The sequence below is a fragment of the Schistocerca americana genome, chromosome 2, assembly GCF_021461395.2.
Source record: "Schistocerca americana isolate TAMUIC-IGC-003095 chromosome 2, iqSchAmer2.1, whole genome shotgun sequence".
Lineage (NCBI taxonomy): Eukaryota > Metazoa > Arthropoda > Insecta > Orthoptera > Acrididae > Schistocerca > Schistocerca americana.
Window position 1 is genome coordinate 697,610,106 of NC_060120.1, and position 16,171 is coordinate 697,626,276.

The 16,171-nt window shown below is 38.2% G+C and overlaps 1 protein-coding gene across 7 annotated transcripts in view; it reads left to right on the plus strand.

Moving 5' to 3' along the window:
* The window catches only part of LOC124593671 (zinc finger CCCH domain-containing protein 13-like), a 234,343-nt gene extending 220,640 nt beyond the window's left edge, over positions 1 to 13,703 (plus strand). For 3 of the 7 annotated variants that reach the window (XM_047131957.1, XM_047131964.1, XM_047131963.1), the window contains 5 exons: positions 1,180 to 1,334; positions 1,692 to 1,810; positions 4,794 to 4,997; positions 12,101 to 12,296; positions 12,845 to 13,703. In XM_047131957.1, the coding sequence (XP_046987913.1) occupies positions 1,180 to 1,334; positions 1,692 to 1,810; positions 4,794 to 4,997; positions 12,101 to 12,296; positions 12,845 to 12,956 (786 nt within the window). In that variant the 3' untranslated portion in view covers positions 12,957 to 13,703. The remainder of the gene's footprint in view (positions 1 to 1,179; positions 1,335 to 1,691; positions 1,811 to 4,793; positions 4,998 to 12,100; positions 12,297 to 12,844) is intronic. The other 4 variants (XM_047131959.1, XM_047131958.1, XM_047131961.1 and 1 more) reach the window with 4 other exon arrangements.
* The last annotated feature ends 2,468 nt before the right edge of the window (positions 13,704 to 16,171 follow it).

Below are 16,171 nucleotides of genomic sequence, written 5' to 3' on the forward strand. Positions count from 1 at the left end.
AATTATGCCGGAGCTAAGTGATGTCGAACATGGACAGATTGTTGGTGCTCATATGGTGGGTGCTTCCATAAACAAGAACACTGAAGTCTTTGGTGTTTCAAGAGACACAATATCAAAGATTTATACCGCATACAAGGAAAGCAGAATAATATCAACCACTAAGTCACAACACAGATGAAAGTCTGTATCATTGAAGAACACTGCGACAAAAAGTAAGAGGAGGACAACTGCAGAAGTCACTGCAGAACTGAATGACGCACTTGCAAACCTTGTCAGCACCAAAACAACATGAAGGGAGCTACTTAAGCAGGGAATTGGGGTGAGGTGGATTTCCAAAACCACCATCACTTATGCAGATATCCGTAACAGGAAAAGAGTGGTACCGAAGCCATTACACCTGGACTGTGGAGCAGTGGGAGAAAGTCATTTGGCTGAGCAGTGGGAGAAAGTCATTTGGCTGGGCGAGTCCTGTTGCACACTGTTCCCAACTTCTGGCTGAGTTTACGTCCAAAGAGTGAAACATGGTGGAGGCTCAATGATGATTTGGGTAGCCATATCATGGTACTGCTTGGGCCCCACGGTTACTCTGCAAGGTCACATTACTCCCAAGGATTATGTGACCATTTTGGCTGATCAGGTCCATCCCTAAGTACAATGTTTGTTCGAAGATGACAGAACCCCTGTTCACACAGCTCACATCGTCTACGACTGGTTTTTGTGAGCATGAGGATGAATTTTGACCTCCCCTGGCCACCAGTCACTAGATCTCAATATTATTGAGCGTTTATGGTCAGCTGTGGAGAGAAGGGTGCAGATCGATGTCTACCTCCATCATTATTATCTTAACTTGGCATTTTTTGCAGGAAAGCCATACGGGATCTGTATTTACCCATTCCAAGACAGCTGGAAGCTGTTTTGAGTGCCAACAGTTTTCCTACACCATAATAGGCGTGGTAATGTGTTGCTTTTTGTGTCTCCATATTTTTGCCCACCACCTGTATAGTGTTTAAAACAGGTCACTGTTTCTGGTGCACATGGTGTTTTCTGGATTAATTCAGAATACAGATTACTTTTAAATGAAAAACAATTAATCATTCATTATACAATTCTTTGTGTTGATAAGTTGTTTAGGCAATCATTCTATTATTTCTTATCATATTTTTCTCATAATTATTCCAGGATGTACCAAGTAACATGCAGGTGCCTAAGGAGGTACCAACATCCTTAGCTGCATCCATATGTGTGAAGGATCAAGAAGGTGGGGATCATGACACTGCAGAGCATGAGGAGCGTACATTGGTTGTGTCCGATTCAGCACGAGAAGCTGATAACAGGTGAGCATATTTGGCCAAACATATAGACATGGAACATTCTTAGTATATGTGAATAATTTATACAAATAGCAGCAATTTTGTTAAAAAAATAAATAAAATGTCCGTTTCATTTGGTGTATGAAAATGGTGAATTTATTGTGGTGTTGTAAAACTTAATATAGAATGATCAACATATTCTGTTTGTGTAATTAAATTACTTATTTATTTTCCAAGTTGCAAGCTCTTTTAATACATGATGATGTTCATTCCCCTTCTCCAGTAGACTTCAGATCGTCAGCTTGTCCTACTGTCATGATGGAATCTTACTTCAAACATAATTGCCTTTCTATAAATTTAAAGTATTGCATGTCATTTCAGAGAGATTTTTGGTGCTTCTAGAATGGATGACAGACCGCATGATGAAGAAACAATTGACCATCTGGACTTCGAGGATATATCAGATGAGGAATTGCAAGAGGAGTCCAAAGCTGGTAAAGGTTAATTAAAAAACATCTAACAATTGTTTACTACCTTACTTACACACTAATATAATGTTTTACTTAGGAACTATTATCAGATAAACGTCATAACATTGATCCAAAAATTTTTCCCTGGATCCTTGCATTGTCCTAGAATCATTTGTGTGTTTTGACATAGTTTTCAAATATAAAAAACACTGTATTTTGCAGCAGTTGGTAACTTCGCCATAAGTTGATTAAGAATATGGTCCTCAGGTGTCCTCCAAACAAATTCAGTTGTTGAACTATACATACATTGGTATTCCAAAAGGCTAGATTATACCAATATATACATATCCTGCCCACTGATCAGATCAATCCAAAATGATACAGCTTTGATACAATTCAGATGGTATGACTCACAAAATATTTCTATAACTTTAACTCGATTGGAATTTGAAATGAGAAATGGATCTGAGTTGCCATACTCCTGTGGAAGACCCTGGTGCTAGACCTGGTCAATACACAGGCACAACACCCCCTACTCCAGTCCTATCACAGGCTTATCCTTTCCCCCCAGAGGCAGGACCACCTTCAAAAGCAATCATGTCATATGCCAATTCTGTTGCAATATCCACACGGCATTTTATGTGGGCGTGAGCACCATCCAACTGCCAACCAAAATGAATGGATACCGCCAAACTGTGGCCAAATACAGAGATGGTCATACAGTGTGTGAACTTGCTGCTAAGCACATTATGCTCAATTTCAGTGTCTGATTCTCTACTCCTATCATCTCAATCCTTCCCCAACAACAGCAGCTTGTCTGAATTACATGGATGGGAGATGTCCTTCCAATGCAGCCTTATTCTGTTATCTTTCTGGATGCTATATGTGCTAATCTCACTGACCCACAGCCCCCTCCACCACTGCCCGAGGGCCCAAACTCCCCCATCCTCCCACACTGGACTCTCATTCGGGAGGACGACGGTTCAATCCCGTGTCCGGCCATCCTGATTTAGGTTTTCCGTGATTTCCCTAAATCGCTCCAGGCAAATGCTGGGATGGTTCCTCTGAAAGGGCACGGCTGACTTCTTTCCCTGTCCTTCCCTAATCCGATGAGACCGATGACCTCGCTGTTTGGTCTCTTCCCCCAAAAAACCAACCAACCATCCCCCATCCTCCACCTACACCCCCTCTCCCCCAAAGTCTCCCATTCCCTTTTCTCTCTCCACTTTAGTTCTCCTGCCTCAATACAAGGTTGCTGTTTCTTACCCTTAGAGTATGTCTTCCCAAGTAGTAAGTAATATATGTGCCAAGTGTGGTTGAAATGTTTCCAGGGGCTTAGGAGGGGCTTTTTACCCATGGCTTTGCTCTGTACACACATCACATGTATTTCACAGACTTTTATACACACAGTTCACATGTATCTCTAACAAATTTCATCCTGCAGTTTCATTTTCGTGCAGGTCAATGTTCATGATTCCTTTATCTCCTGAGCTGTGTGTCACACGATGACGTAATTTTGTAGGTACATTCAGTCCTATATGTGAATACCATATGCAAAATATATTATGTGTACAGCTAGTAGTTGAGAAATAATAAATTAAAATGTCATGCCTAATGCGACAATTTTACTGCATGAACAGCGAAAATGTAGTAAGCTATAAACTTTCTTCCTTTCGTGATTCTGTGGGAGTTGTCAGTGAAAAAAGGTTTTGTAAAGATTAGAAATTGTTTATAAAGTTTGTTGCAAGTCACTAAGTGCTCTCATACTCAGATACCGGATGAATAAAGTCGGTGAATTTGCGTATCATGGACTACATTTCATTGTCATCCCCACCCCCGCGCGTTTGATAAGTAGGTGGTTCTTACCCCCACCCCCCTAGCAGTTCTTTCCAGACAGTAGGTGATATGTGTATCAAGTTGTGTTGAAATCAGTTCAGTGGTTTAGGTGGAGATGAGAATATACATATATGCATGCATTTTTATAATTTTTATGGATATGGGAATTGTTCAAAATTGGCTTAATTTGAGGTTTTTACTGTAGCCATAAGAAGCAAAGATGAGCAATGGATGGAAAGACAGAAGATACTGAATTCTGTTCAGCTTTCAAAATTGTGCCTCAAAGACTTTGCAGGCAATGTGACATGTAATGTTACACAAAAAGAAGAAGTTAATTATATCATAGCTGAGTGATGCAGACAAAGTAATTGTGAGTGGAGAACCCAGTTCATGTGTCTAGACCTGCAAAGGACTGGTGCTATGAGGTAGATAAGTAGAGAAATATAAAAAGTAGGAAATACAAATGCACTGAAAGAGGAGTTGGTAATTTGAGTTTGGTGGGAGGAGTGGCACAAGGCAAGAATAGCATAAGTTTAATTGCTACTCCTTATCATTTACGAGTTCCATGTAGATGAAAAAACTAAAATCAGTGCCCGATAGTGCTGATTAATGAAGACACCAAAGCTCTAAGTCTTAAAATTCTTAGATTGCTTGGATGAGTTGTAACTGGTTGAAAGTATTTAAAAACATTGTTGTGAAGACGGATGTTTGCTAATTCAGATTTGAAACATGTTTTGATTTTTTAAAAGTTATCATTATTTCCAGTTTCAAATACATAAAACAAGTATTTTAGCATGAAATGTGACATTAATGGAATGTTATATTCAATTGATAGCTAAAGTAGTTGTTATAATATAAGAAAATTTAAAAGATTTGACATGTTTGTTCATTTTATTGCTTACATCAATTTATTTTTAATGTGAGATATCACATTTGCCATTTGATACTAAGAATTCTGTAAAGAACATCACATAATTAATTTTTGATGAGTGGTCATCTTCTCACTATGTCTGCATAGAGTTAACTTACACGAAGTAGTTTTAGATTGTAAAAATACCTTTAATTAAAGTAATGTAAGTAATTAATTTAATTTATATACATAATAATATAATTAAATTTCTTTAATTAAATGCTATAATGCAACTTCAGCCACTAATTCTTAATATGTTTCTCTCAGGCATTGGGGACGCTTTGGGTGTAGATTGGGCAAGTTTGGTTGCGGAATCAAGGCCTAGAACAGAATCTGTACGAGGTTCAGCACGTCGCCGTTGGGAAGCAAAGTGCATTCTATCCAGGATTGGTGTTTCTGAGCGTTATCTTGGAGGTGCTGAAGCTGTTGCGGAACTTACTGAACAATTGGAACAGGATAGCAAAGGTGACAGTAAGTTACCCAGTCTGCTAATTATAATGTGAAGAGGTTTATTGTTTACTGTCATTGTCAGTGTAAGATGAAGAAGAAGAAGAAGAATAGTGCTGGTTCTGGTCAAAGCTATTTTATCAGAAAAATCTATATCACACACAGAGTCTTATCTCCAGCATGAACTATGAAGTGTGAACCCACTGACTTGGTTATGTAGCACAGCAGGGGGAGGACCAGTGGAAGATTTTGTCACTTTGTTTGCAAGAACTGGTTTCTTTATAGAATGGTAGACCACAGAACACAAATTTTCAGAAGCGGCAGCCCCCCCCCCCCCCCTCCAACTTAGAGTCTTTGAGTGAAGAGAAGAAGGGATGTTGTAGCCTGAGAATTACTTAGAAAAGGTACCCAGAGAATTCTGTTATGAATTCTGGTAAAAAGACGAGAATGAAATGAAAAAGGCACCTAGAGCCATGAAACTAATCATTAAGTGGCAGAGCATACACCCGACCAGTCAGGATAGGAACAAGTGGCTGGTGATAGGAGTACCAGAAAGACTACAAAGACAATAAAAGTAAGGCAGAGTAAATAATGGAGGAAGAAAAAATATGGAAAGGAAAACAGCAGGAATAATGAAATATAAACGAAAAATGAAAACAGAAAGTAAATAAATAGTGACTGACAAAGCAGACTCATGTATGTGAATAGTTTTGTTCAGATCCCTCTCCTATCATCCTGATTCAGATTTTTAGCGAAATTCTCTAAGTCAGGGGTGTACAGACTTACTATTACTGCAGGCCACAAACCCCTCACTGGCGAGTGTGGAAGAGTCGCATAGAAATAAATAAAAATGAATAGCTTATATAAATAATTTCATAAATATTATCCTGCTGAAATTGCCATTTAGTAGTGTGCACAAGGACCTACCCTCTGTTTTCCAGGAGAGAATGAACAATGATAAAAAATTAATTTAAAAAAAACAGTAAAAAAATAAAATGATCATATGGCATTGTTGGCCAGGAATCCCCATCCGAGGAAGTTTGGCCACTGGGTTACAAGTCTTATTTCAGGTGATGCCAATTTGTGCAACTTGCATGTTGGTGGTGGTGGTGATGATGACGACGATGACAACACAACACCTATTCCAAGGGTGAAGAAAATCTCCGACCCGGCCAGGAATTGATCCCAGGCCCACTACATAGTAAGCGAACATGTTCTCACTCAGCTAAGCAGGTGGACACAACAAACAGCGAGGGGTAGCCAACCATCAGATAAATGGCTGGCCACATGCATCATTGCTCTAAGTCATTTCAGACAAATGTTGAGATAGTCCTCTAAAAAGGTCATTGGTGACTTTGAGAGTGAACTGCTAGTGAGGTGTGTGTGTGTGTGTGTGTGTGTGTGTGTGTGTGTGTGTGTTTTCGCTGATAAAATCCAGACTACTGTAGGACATTGTCCTCATTTCATACTTGCAGGTGGTGAGTGAAGCTCCATTCACTCACGCTACTGAAATGAGAAAACTCTATACTCTCGCTGTCATTTAATCAGACAGTTTATAGTTGTCAGTATGGTAAATCAATTCACACGGATAATCATCTGTATGTCACAGTGTTCAGAAACACCTTTAATTCTAGGTGTTGAGATTTTTAGGGTTTATCACGCATCAGAATTTCTTCTTCCGGCCTGCTTTTTCTACGTGGATTTTGGTGTGAAAAAAATACTCTACATTTTTAGAATTCTCAGGAATAGTTAATTTAAATGAAGTCAGAACTATTTTATTTAGTAAATAAACTCTTCTATTTTATTGAAATGAACAGACAATACAGTCCTTTACAACTGGTACATCATTACCAGACTGCTTGTGATTCATAGCTTACCCCACACATCCCACACACATTTTTAAAGAAATGCAATCATCACCACTTGGGTGATATTTTCATTGGTCAACACAATTTTTGGGTGACACAGCAAATGCAAGTGTATTTTTATGCAATGTTATTAATTTAATGTTACTTGTAATTATGTTTATTGCTCTGCTACCTTGTGAAATACTGAAATATTCCACCCCAAAAGTTCTACCAGTCTCCAAACAATGACTCCAGTGCTAACATAATCTGCTATAGATAGGTAGTTAGGCTGTTGTGGTAGTGCGTGCATATTTGCAACGTAACCTAACGTTAGTAGACAAATTAGAATTGGTTTTCCTACTCTTTCTTGTTACAAAAATACCTGTAAATTAGAAACTATCACAACAGCACACACAACAAAAGCAGTAAATGGTAGCACTTTACCTTGATTTCAACTGCATGTGAGGACTGAACTGATTGACAGATAGTGCTGTTGATATATGGATAACTTAAATGTATCAATTGCCTTTTTGGCTATTGACAGTGTGTATCCATTTTTCATTGTATGATTTAAAATCAAATATCTTCCAATTTCACTACATGGCAACTAGGTCATGACGCGTGCGTGCGCCTCTGAACTCTCCCTCCGCCTTTGGCTATGTCCTTGACTGAACTTCACGTGCAAGTTAAAACTCCATAGTTACCAAAAACCAATTGTTTGCTTCTGCAAGGACAGAGCTTCAAAATCAAACTATGATGTATTGCTTTTATTTTTTTGCTGTCCTTCCAGGTATATAAACCAAGAACTTCATGCTTAAATTGTATCTTAAATGATATTTTCTTTCTTTGCCTCCTTATTTCAATCTTGAACCTCGTATTCAGTGATCAGTAAGAAAATACTGGCATTCCTGATATGAATTTTATAAAAGTTACCAAATAATTACAACCTTGGAGTATATAACTAACATAACTACTACAGAAACCTCTACTCTGTACAACAATCTATTCAGCTTTACTATAATTATTTCAGTTTTTCAATTTTAGTATCATACCTGAATATCTTCTGTTGTAACAGATTGTTTTTATTTGAATACTATTTATTCTGTAACATACACATTCCTGATTACTACATGTCATTAATTAGTACCATTAACTTATTTCTTTGGAGTGTATAGTCTTTTTGCATTCATTTATTCATCAAATGAAATTTAATTTAGTAAATTTATTTAGTAAATTATCCATTCTCTTCAGCTGTCATTGCCTCAGAAATCCCACAGCTCTTTCCATGCTTCATTGTTGTTTCCTGCAGATTTAACACACGTCATAATTATATGCCATTGGTCTTTTCCTAGGCAAGCACTATTGCACTCCTCAACACCTACACTTATGGACCAACTCCTGTTTCCCTCTTCAACCAAATATTCCAATCAAATGTAAGCACGCACTGTTTCTCAAGCCCTGCAAATAAAGTAAATATACGACAGGCACAAATACAAAACCAATTTACACAAGTCAAAAATCATAGTTATGTCCAGTCCAAAACTTTAGTGTGTCGCGTAACATGAAAAATAACCAGAGCGCATCTTATGTGTGAACTAAATCCATTGTGAAGTGTGATGAATGCAGTTCAAGCTCATATGGACAACATGTATTTTATAGACTATACGACACACCTTAATTTTGAAGCAGTATTATTAGATTGCAAAGCCAGACTAAAAGAAAAAAAAGGACCTTAGTTTATAAAATTGAACTGACCTTTAAAATCCCTAAAAATTGTTATCTTAACTTCTGAAATTTCTTCTTCTTCTTCTTCTTCATTTGTTATCATTGTTCTCTTCGTATATAAGATGGTCTTCACTGGCATCAAGAGCATTACTTACGCTGCACTTCGTGAAAGATTTAACAATAATGTTTTCCCTCATTCTAGAACACTACTGTTCGATCCACTGACTCACTTGTTTGATTGTAGGTCGTTTTAAAGCTCTCTTCGGAGTGAATTCATGTTTCTTCCATCATCCAACTACTGTTCGATCCACTGACTCACTTGTTTGATTGTAGGTCGTTTTAAAGCTCTCTTCGGAGTGAATTCATGTTTCTTCCATCATCCATTTGTTCTGTTCCTCTCTTATATGCATTTTAAATAATTTATTTATCGAGAAGCCACGAGTTTGCAATTGTGAAGTAAGTCCTCCCAGAATAACAGCAAACTCTGTGAAACTTCCTGGCAGATTAAAACTGTGTGCCCGACCGAGACTCGAACTCGGAACTCGAGTTCGAGTCTCGGTCGGGCACACAGTTTTAATCTGCCAGGAAGTTTCATATCAGCGCACACTCCGCTGCAGAGTGAAAATCTCATTCAGCAAGCTCTGTATTTCCATGTCTCACTTTCTCTTGCACAAATGTTTTCAAATTACTACTAAACTGATCTAGCAAAAGAAGAGAACTCTTCTTCAATAAAGCACCTTTCTTTCTCTCCCAAACTCTTGTTAATCTGTAATTTCATACGAACCTTGTGCATCCAACCCTTGTCACGTATGTGAACACCACCACCTGGCAGCATTTCAGAAGGTTTTGGCATTGTTTTATGTTTGGAATGATCATTGGATTAAGTGTATTACCACCAGCACAACATGAAAGGACAAAAATGTAGTGCATTTTTTCATGTCCACTTTTTTTATAGTTACAGTTTTAGCACCTTTCATGGCAACAGTTCTGTCACTTAGCATATCAAATGACAGAGGAGTTCCATCCAAATTCGAAATTTGGCTTAGTTCCACACTGGTTTTCTTTCAGTGTTGAATAATAAAGTGATGGAAATATAATACTTTCTCTTCATACTCTTGTGGCATTTTATGAGATATTTTACTTTTGGTTCGCATACTGAGTCCATAACACTTCATAATTCTGTAGCACCGACCAACTCCACCCTTAAAATCTGTTAAGGTCCACTCTAGCAGTAGCTTACGAGTGTGTATTTGAATCATTTTTGTATTAATTCCAGTGCCTTGAATCAGTTTCAAACTCTCATCTTCTATCTTTGGCCATTTTGCATTCAGTCCCCTATCTGCACATTCAGTCTTCCTCATTTTTTTCAATTCTTTTTTACTAGCCCACCAATCACAGACGGTTTTTTCTGTCGGTGGAGGGCCGAAGTGTCACTGCGCTGCTCTGTTTCCGTGTTTTGCGTATGCTGTTATGTTCGGTTTATGTCCTGCATCGTACGAATACCTATCTTTTTCCCCTCATTGTGAAACTATTAAACTAACAAAAATATTGTACTGTTACCGATAACACAAATCATTTCAATTCAGGTTCACTGGCACCAAAGACTGCTGTGATGCATCACAGGCTAGAGAGTTTTCTGGGTTCGTGACGGTGGGGCGGAAGGGGACCGACGTTATAAAGCTCGCGAATCCCTGCAGCTCGTGTTCTTCGCACAGGCGCTGCCAGTCGAATCCAGTGTTGCCGGATAGAGATAGGTTTCCCACGGCATCGAATATATGGCCATTTTTAAGACTGACAGGAATTTTAAATCAAACTTTGGACACTTCTATATTAATTTTGAGTATAAGATGCACCTGAATTTTGTAGGCAGTTCTTTGAAGAAAAAAGTGTGTCTTAGAGTCGGTAAAATACGGTACTCAGTGTGTCTTCCTTCCTATTGCTGATCAATAGACATGTCAGGAGGACAGGGTCTTCATTGTGCGGGTACTCCAGTGTCCGGTATGTAGAAGTACAGGTACCTTCTGGCACATTATTTGTGGGATCATCACTTAATAGAAATCTACTCAGTCACTAATAATAGAACTATGCCTCGGAGAGACAGTTGGGGTGAGGGATGCAGTAAGAGGTCTGGCGAAACCGTTCTCACCCACTTCAGAAATTCGCGAAGGGTGAAAGTTTCTTAGGATTCCACCACAACTATTGAGGCTCTAGTTGGGAATTTGATCGAAAGCGTGACAAACTTCTGAGTATATTTTGAAACTTATCAACACTTGAATTTAAAAATTTTGGTCAAAATGGTCTCTAAATAAAAATACTTTTGGTCGAGATGCTGCCTTTATTACAAATAAACTATTTCCTGTAAAGAGAAATTTTCTTTTTATGTGGTACTCTTTGAACTTTATCCACATCTTAGTATTAGCATCTACTTACTCATTTTAAAATTTCTGGCCACACACTCCCAACCAGCAGTGCTAAATCGTATGGTTACACTAAATCTTATGGTTACATCGTGCTCATCCGCTGGCCAGTATTAATTCCAGTGTAGACCACTCTTATAGGGCGAGTGGGGACTCCACTACGATTGTCCCTTTCATTACTTTCGAGGAGACTAAATTGTGCTTTAGTGAGTACCAGTTCAGTCATCAGTTAGTTGAGCCTATAGTGGTGTTTATAATGGCCGTAAATTGATCCTAATCTGTCAATTTTTCACATTACGTGTTCCAGTATATTGACTTAATGGTGGTATTTGGAAATTGAGACTTACCTTACCCCTTAATATTAACAGGTCTTTGAATTCTATAGCCATAAATTGAATGTCATCATCTGACAGTTGCCTCCTAGGTTCACAAAATTTCAGAAGACAATAATCCTTTATATGTAATTTTCACGAGCATTCCGATATCATTAAAATGTAGGGCAAAATGTGTCTACCTCAAGCCAGTGGTACATAATTAATAACTGCCAGTTAATCCCATAAGCACAAGGAAGTTTTCAGTTCATACTCGTATGTAGCTGATAAAGCCATAACTTTAACCCAGTCACACGTTTTAGCAAAGCCTCTACTGACTAGCTCATACTTGTTCATACACTGAACTTATTTGTGGCCCCCAAAATGAGCATAGATTGTATGAATTATCAGACTAAATTCTAAACTTTACTATCAGAGGCACAAACTCTCCATCTTTGATCTGTGAACCCTGACCTCTAATACTGGTATACTATCCATTATATCCCATCCTTTCTTCCAACTCCTAAAGGGCATAGGATTGAAGGACTTTTTTTGAGGGGGGGGGGGGGGGCATTTCTGAATCTTGTTGCAACTATCTCAGTGTCATTAGATGGTAACTTCATATTTCATTACCCATTAAGCAAAAGATGTAACAATACATACATTAAATAGTGATATTTCTGTGGACAACTTTGTTTTCTTACTTCACTGTTTCTTGTTGCACTTGAACAATGAACAGCTTTTTAGGCAACAGCTAAAGGAAATAACTGATACTAAATAAAAGAAAGAACAAATTTTATGAAAAAGTCCAATTTTATTGTCAACAGATAAAGAAAACAAACCAGTCGGAGATAACCAAGAGTGTCCTCCAGCTGAAGAAACCACAAAGGAACCATTGTTCCTACATCCTGTGGCAGGAATACACGTAGCATTGCGTGACAGAGCAGCAAGAAGGAAGGCATTATTTGCTAGTTGTGGTCCATACAGAAGAGCTCTCTCTGCTCGCAGGGATCTTGCTGTCAGGTATGTCAGTATTGAAGTTTAGTCCATCTCTTGTAAATAGATTGTTAACAATGAAAGGAGAATATAAGATCAGCTGTATTCTGCTCTTTGGATGGAATATTTTTTGGGAAAGAATGCTTACAATAGCAAAGGTAGTGAATATCTCTTCATTCCAGTGTTGCATGTACCTATCTTTTAAGTCCACATTGATATCAGTTTTTATTTATTTCTTACCCTCAGAATTCCTTTGTCAACTACTTCCTCCTGCCCTACAAGGATGATACTGAAACTTAAGTTGAAAATTGTATACTTAGCTGTACACTCGTTTTGTTAATGGAGAAATACTTGTTTTCTCCTTCATTAAAAAATTTGCTTTAAAATTTATTCTAAACATTTATAAGAAATGCCTTTTGCCATACAGAAAAATTATATAATGAGTTGTGCTGTATAAATATTTCCTTTACAGCAAATATTTCATAATAACTTTTTACTTTGCAAATGTGTGCTATTAGCTATAGATCAATTTTATTGCTGTTAAGATATAACAGAAATGATGGTTTTGATTTCAGGCGTCAGCTGTGCAATTTACCAGTGAAAGAGACAAGTGTGGAATCATCACAGACAAATTCTGACAGTGATTTGTTTCGTCTCAGTGTCCAGTTATTTGAACGAAGCCTTTAGCAGTGTCAAAGAGACATATTGAAATTTAAGTCTTCAGTGAGTTGAAGTCCTGCAGTTCTGATTTGACTCTGACTGCCGTATTTGGGATGAATCTCACCAGTGAGACCACACTCAAGGAGAACTACCAGTATAGTCCAAATGGCTGCAAAGAGACTGGTTACTGCAGCAGCCCTTTTCTTGTAAATGCTAAATGAATTGTAGAATGTATATTCTAATGTCGGTCTCCCTCAGCATATTGTACAATTACAGACTCAAGAATATTTTAGAGTAAATTAGTAATACAATTGTGAGTTGTAAGGACCTCATCATTTCAGTGTAAACATTTACTTTGCAGATGTTGTATTTGTTCTTTTAATATGATTTGTATATTTGTACTTGTGTCATAGCTCTAAAGTCTACATTTGTTTCATGTACTCTATTTGAAGTTTTGATTGTATATAAAATATAAACTGATATGTGTGTGTGTGTGTGTGTGTGTGTGTGTGTGTGTGTGTGTGTGTGTAGCCATTTTCCATTTTGTCAGAATGTTGACTGTATCTGAAGTAATTTCAGTGCTTTACAGTACTGGTTTGTTTCTTTGTAAATAGGAGAAAACTGTGTTTACTTGCAAGTGCTGTATTCTTGAGATGTTTGTATTTAACATTGCCCTGTTTCACATACATGTTCTTTGCAAAATAATTGTTTTGGTGTTGTAATACATGTGCACAATACAGTGTCACTGGTTTTTTCTGGTATAAATTTATCAATATTACTGTCAAAATTTGTCAGTTACTTGTTCCTGGTCATAGCTACTTGTTTTTTCACACAGTGAATTAATGCAGAAGTTGAGACACTGCAAAAGGATTCAGGAGGAATGGGATTCCAATTCCTGTGTAGCTATCATTCGTACTAACTACCATAAGCCGTTCCAACTTAACTAGCTTGCCATATGTAGTGGTCTTAAATTTTATGGAATTGTAAGCAATGACCTTCCTTCCATCCTCCCAATTAGTGTGATTGTGATGTAGTTTTGTAATTTTCCGTTTCAGTTCCGTCGTCTTCAAACTGAAGATCTCTGTGTGCTACAGGGAGACCGCACAATCATTAGATTTTAATTACCCATGGAATTTATCCTCCTCTCAGCCTCTATCTAAAATAGCTACCACTTAAAAAAAAAAACTCAAAAGTACTCATCTCCCCCCCCCCCCCAATTCGTCTTACTCAGTACTTCCCACACTTTGAATGCATAAATACATTACTCCATCAAGGTAATGACTTTCTTTAAGCAAGCCCTGAAAAGGGATTATCCCTCCCTGATATTCTTCCCACACCAATCACTGCCCTCTGTAACACCCTTATTGAACCATATGACATTTCTAGACCATTGTCGGTACTTCATGGTTCCTTCTGCTGCAATTGTTCATCCTGAAAAACCTGCCCATGGACCCACTACTGACATTTCCAGCCCCACTTCAGTAAATTTTAGAATATATGTGATACCAAACATGTTGTTTACAAAATATCGCATTTCACTGCATGGTTTTTATTATAGGAATGAACTCTACTAAACTGGCTGAGCTCACGAGTGAACGGAAGAACATTCTACACCAGGATATGTATAGAACCCAGTTGCTGAGTGTGCTCAATTACATGAATCAAGGAACCAGAGCCTTTACACCACACGGGCCAATTCTGTCCTCCCATCCAGTAATAGTTTCACTGATCTTTGGGGAAGGGAACTTTCTCTCCAATGTAGCCTTGCCTCCCACAAACTTCTCAGGTTTAATCTCCCTTTTTGTTTCCATCTTGCCCCCCCCCCCCCCCCCCCCCCCCGCCTTCCATATCTCTCTTTTCCCCATCTGAGTCTCTGCTTCTCTGCTTTTCACTTACTGCATAACTTCACTTTTAATTCAAGTTCTCATTTCTCTTTCTCTTAATCCACCTTTACTTCTGACTCTGTCTATAACATACATTTATTGTAAATTTCCTGCCTTCCTCCAAAATATGTCATATAATCGATGCAAGGCAGCTGGAGTAGCTCACTTCCAAACATAAATCAACATGGATTAACAATAAATAATGTAGCCTAAATGTCTTTTTGAACTCATCAGGTTTTATTATTGATATTTTTTTTGAGAGTTACTACAGTGATTTTATCTTTGACTTTAGTATGAGAACTGTACAATTTCCTTGCCATATGTAATTTCAAGTAGGCAGATTACATATTTCCATTTTTTTAATGTGCAAATCTATTCAAATATCTTGCTTTTCTTTCTGCTTTATGTTTTAGATCCTAATATATTTATATTTGCAGAAAAATGCTCATATCAGAGCACAAAAAATGTTAATATTTTCATGTTTGTTTAAAAGACTCTGACTGAAAAGTGGAGTACCAGCTGCCTCATTCTTCCTCCCGCAGCATCTTTAAAGATTTTCTCAAAATTTTGGCAAGCAATTATATTTGTGCTTTTTTTAACATTCAAACTCCTACTAGCCCCCGTAACTGTGACTCACACCCACTGGTCCATCACTGCCAGTCACTCATAACCATCCACACCTAGTTGCCCTTTCTCACTCACTCATTCAGCCAAATTCATTGTCACTATTTCTCTGTCTCTCCTTGTCATTGTCACCTGTGTCACAACCGCAATCCCCTTTGTTCTATCCTATTACTGTCTCCTCTCACTGTCAGTGTTTCCCTCATGCCCTCTCTTACTGTTAATATCTCGTTCCTTCCTTACTAGTGCTACAGTCTCTTCTCACTGTCACTACCTCTCTTGTTGTGGTTGGCAAGAGAGCCAACACCGTTTTACTAAAGGAGGCCGAAATGCACGCGTTTTAGCTCACGCAGGCTGGCGTGAGGTCTGAAACATGACAAGGAAATTAGAATTTATAAAAACAGACGTAGCTGGTAGAATACTTGACTTTAATCCATTAATGATGAACGTCGCTCTTGACGGTACATGATTCACAATATCAATAGTAACTGAATATGGCGCCTTGCTAGGTCGTGGCAAATGATGTAGCTGAAGGCTATGCTAACTATCGTCTCGGCAAATGAGAGCGTATTTTGTCAGTGAACCATCGCTAGCAAAGTCGGTTGTACAACTGGGACGAGTGCTAGGAAGTCTCTAGACCTGCCGTGTGGCGGCGCTCGGTCTACAATCACTGATAGTGGCAACACGCGGGTCTGACGTATAGTACCGGACTGCGGCCGATTTAAAGGCTACCACCTA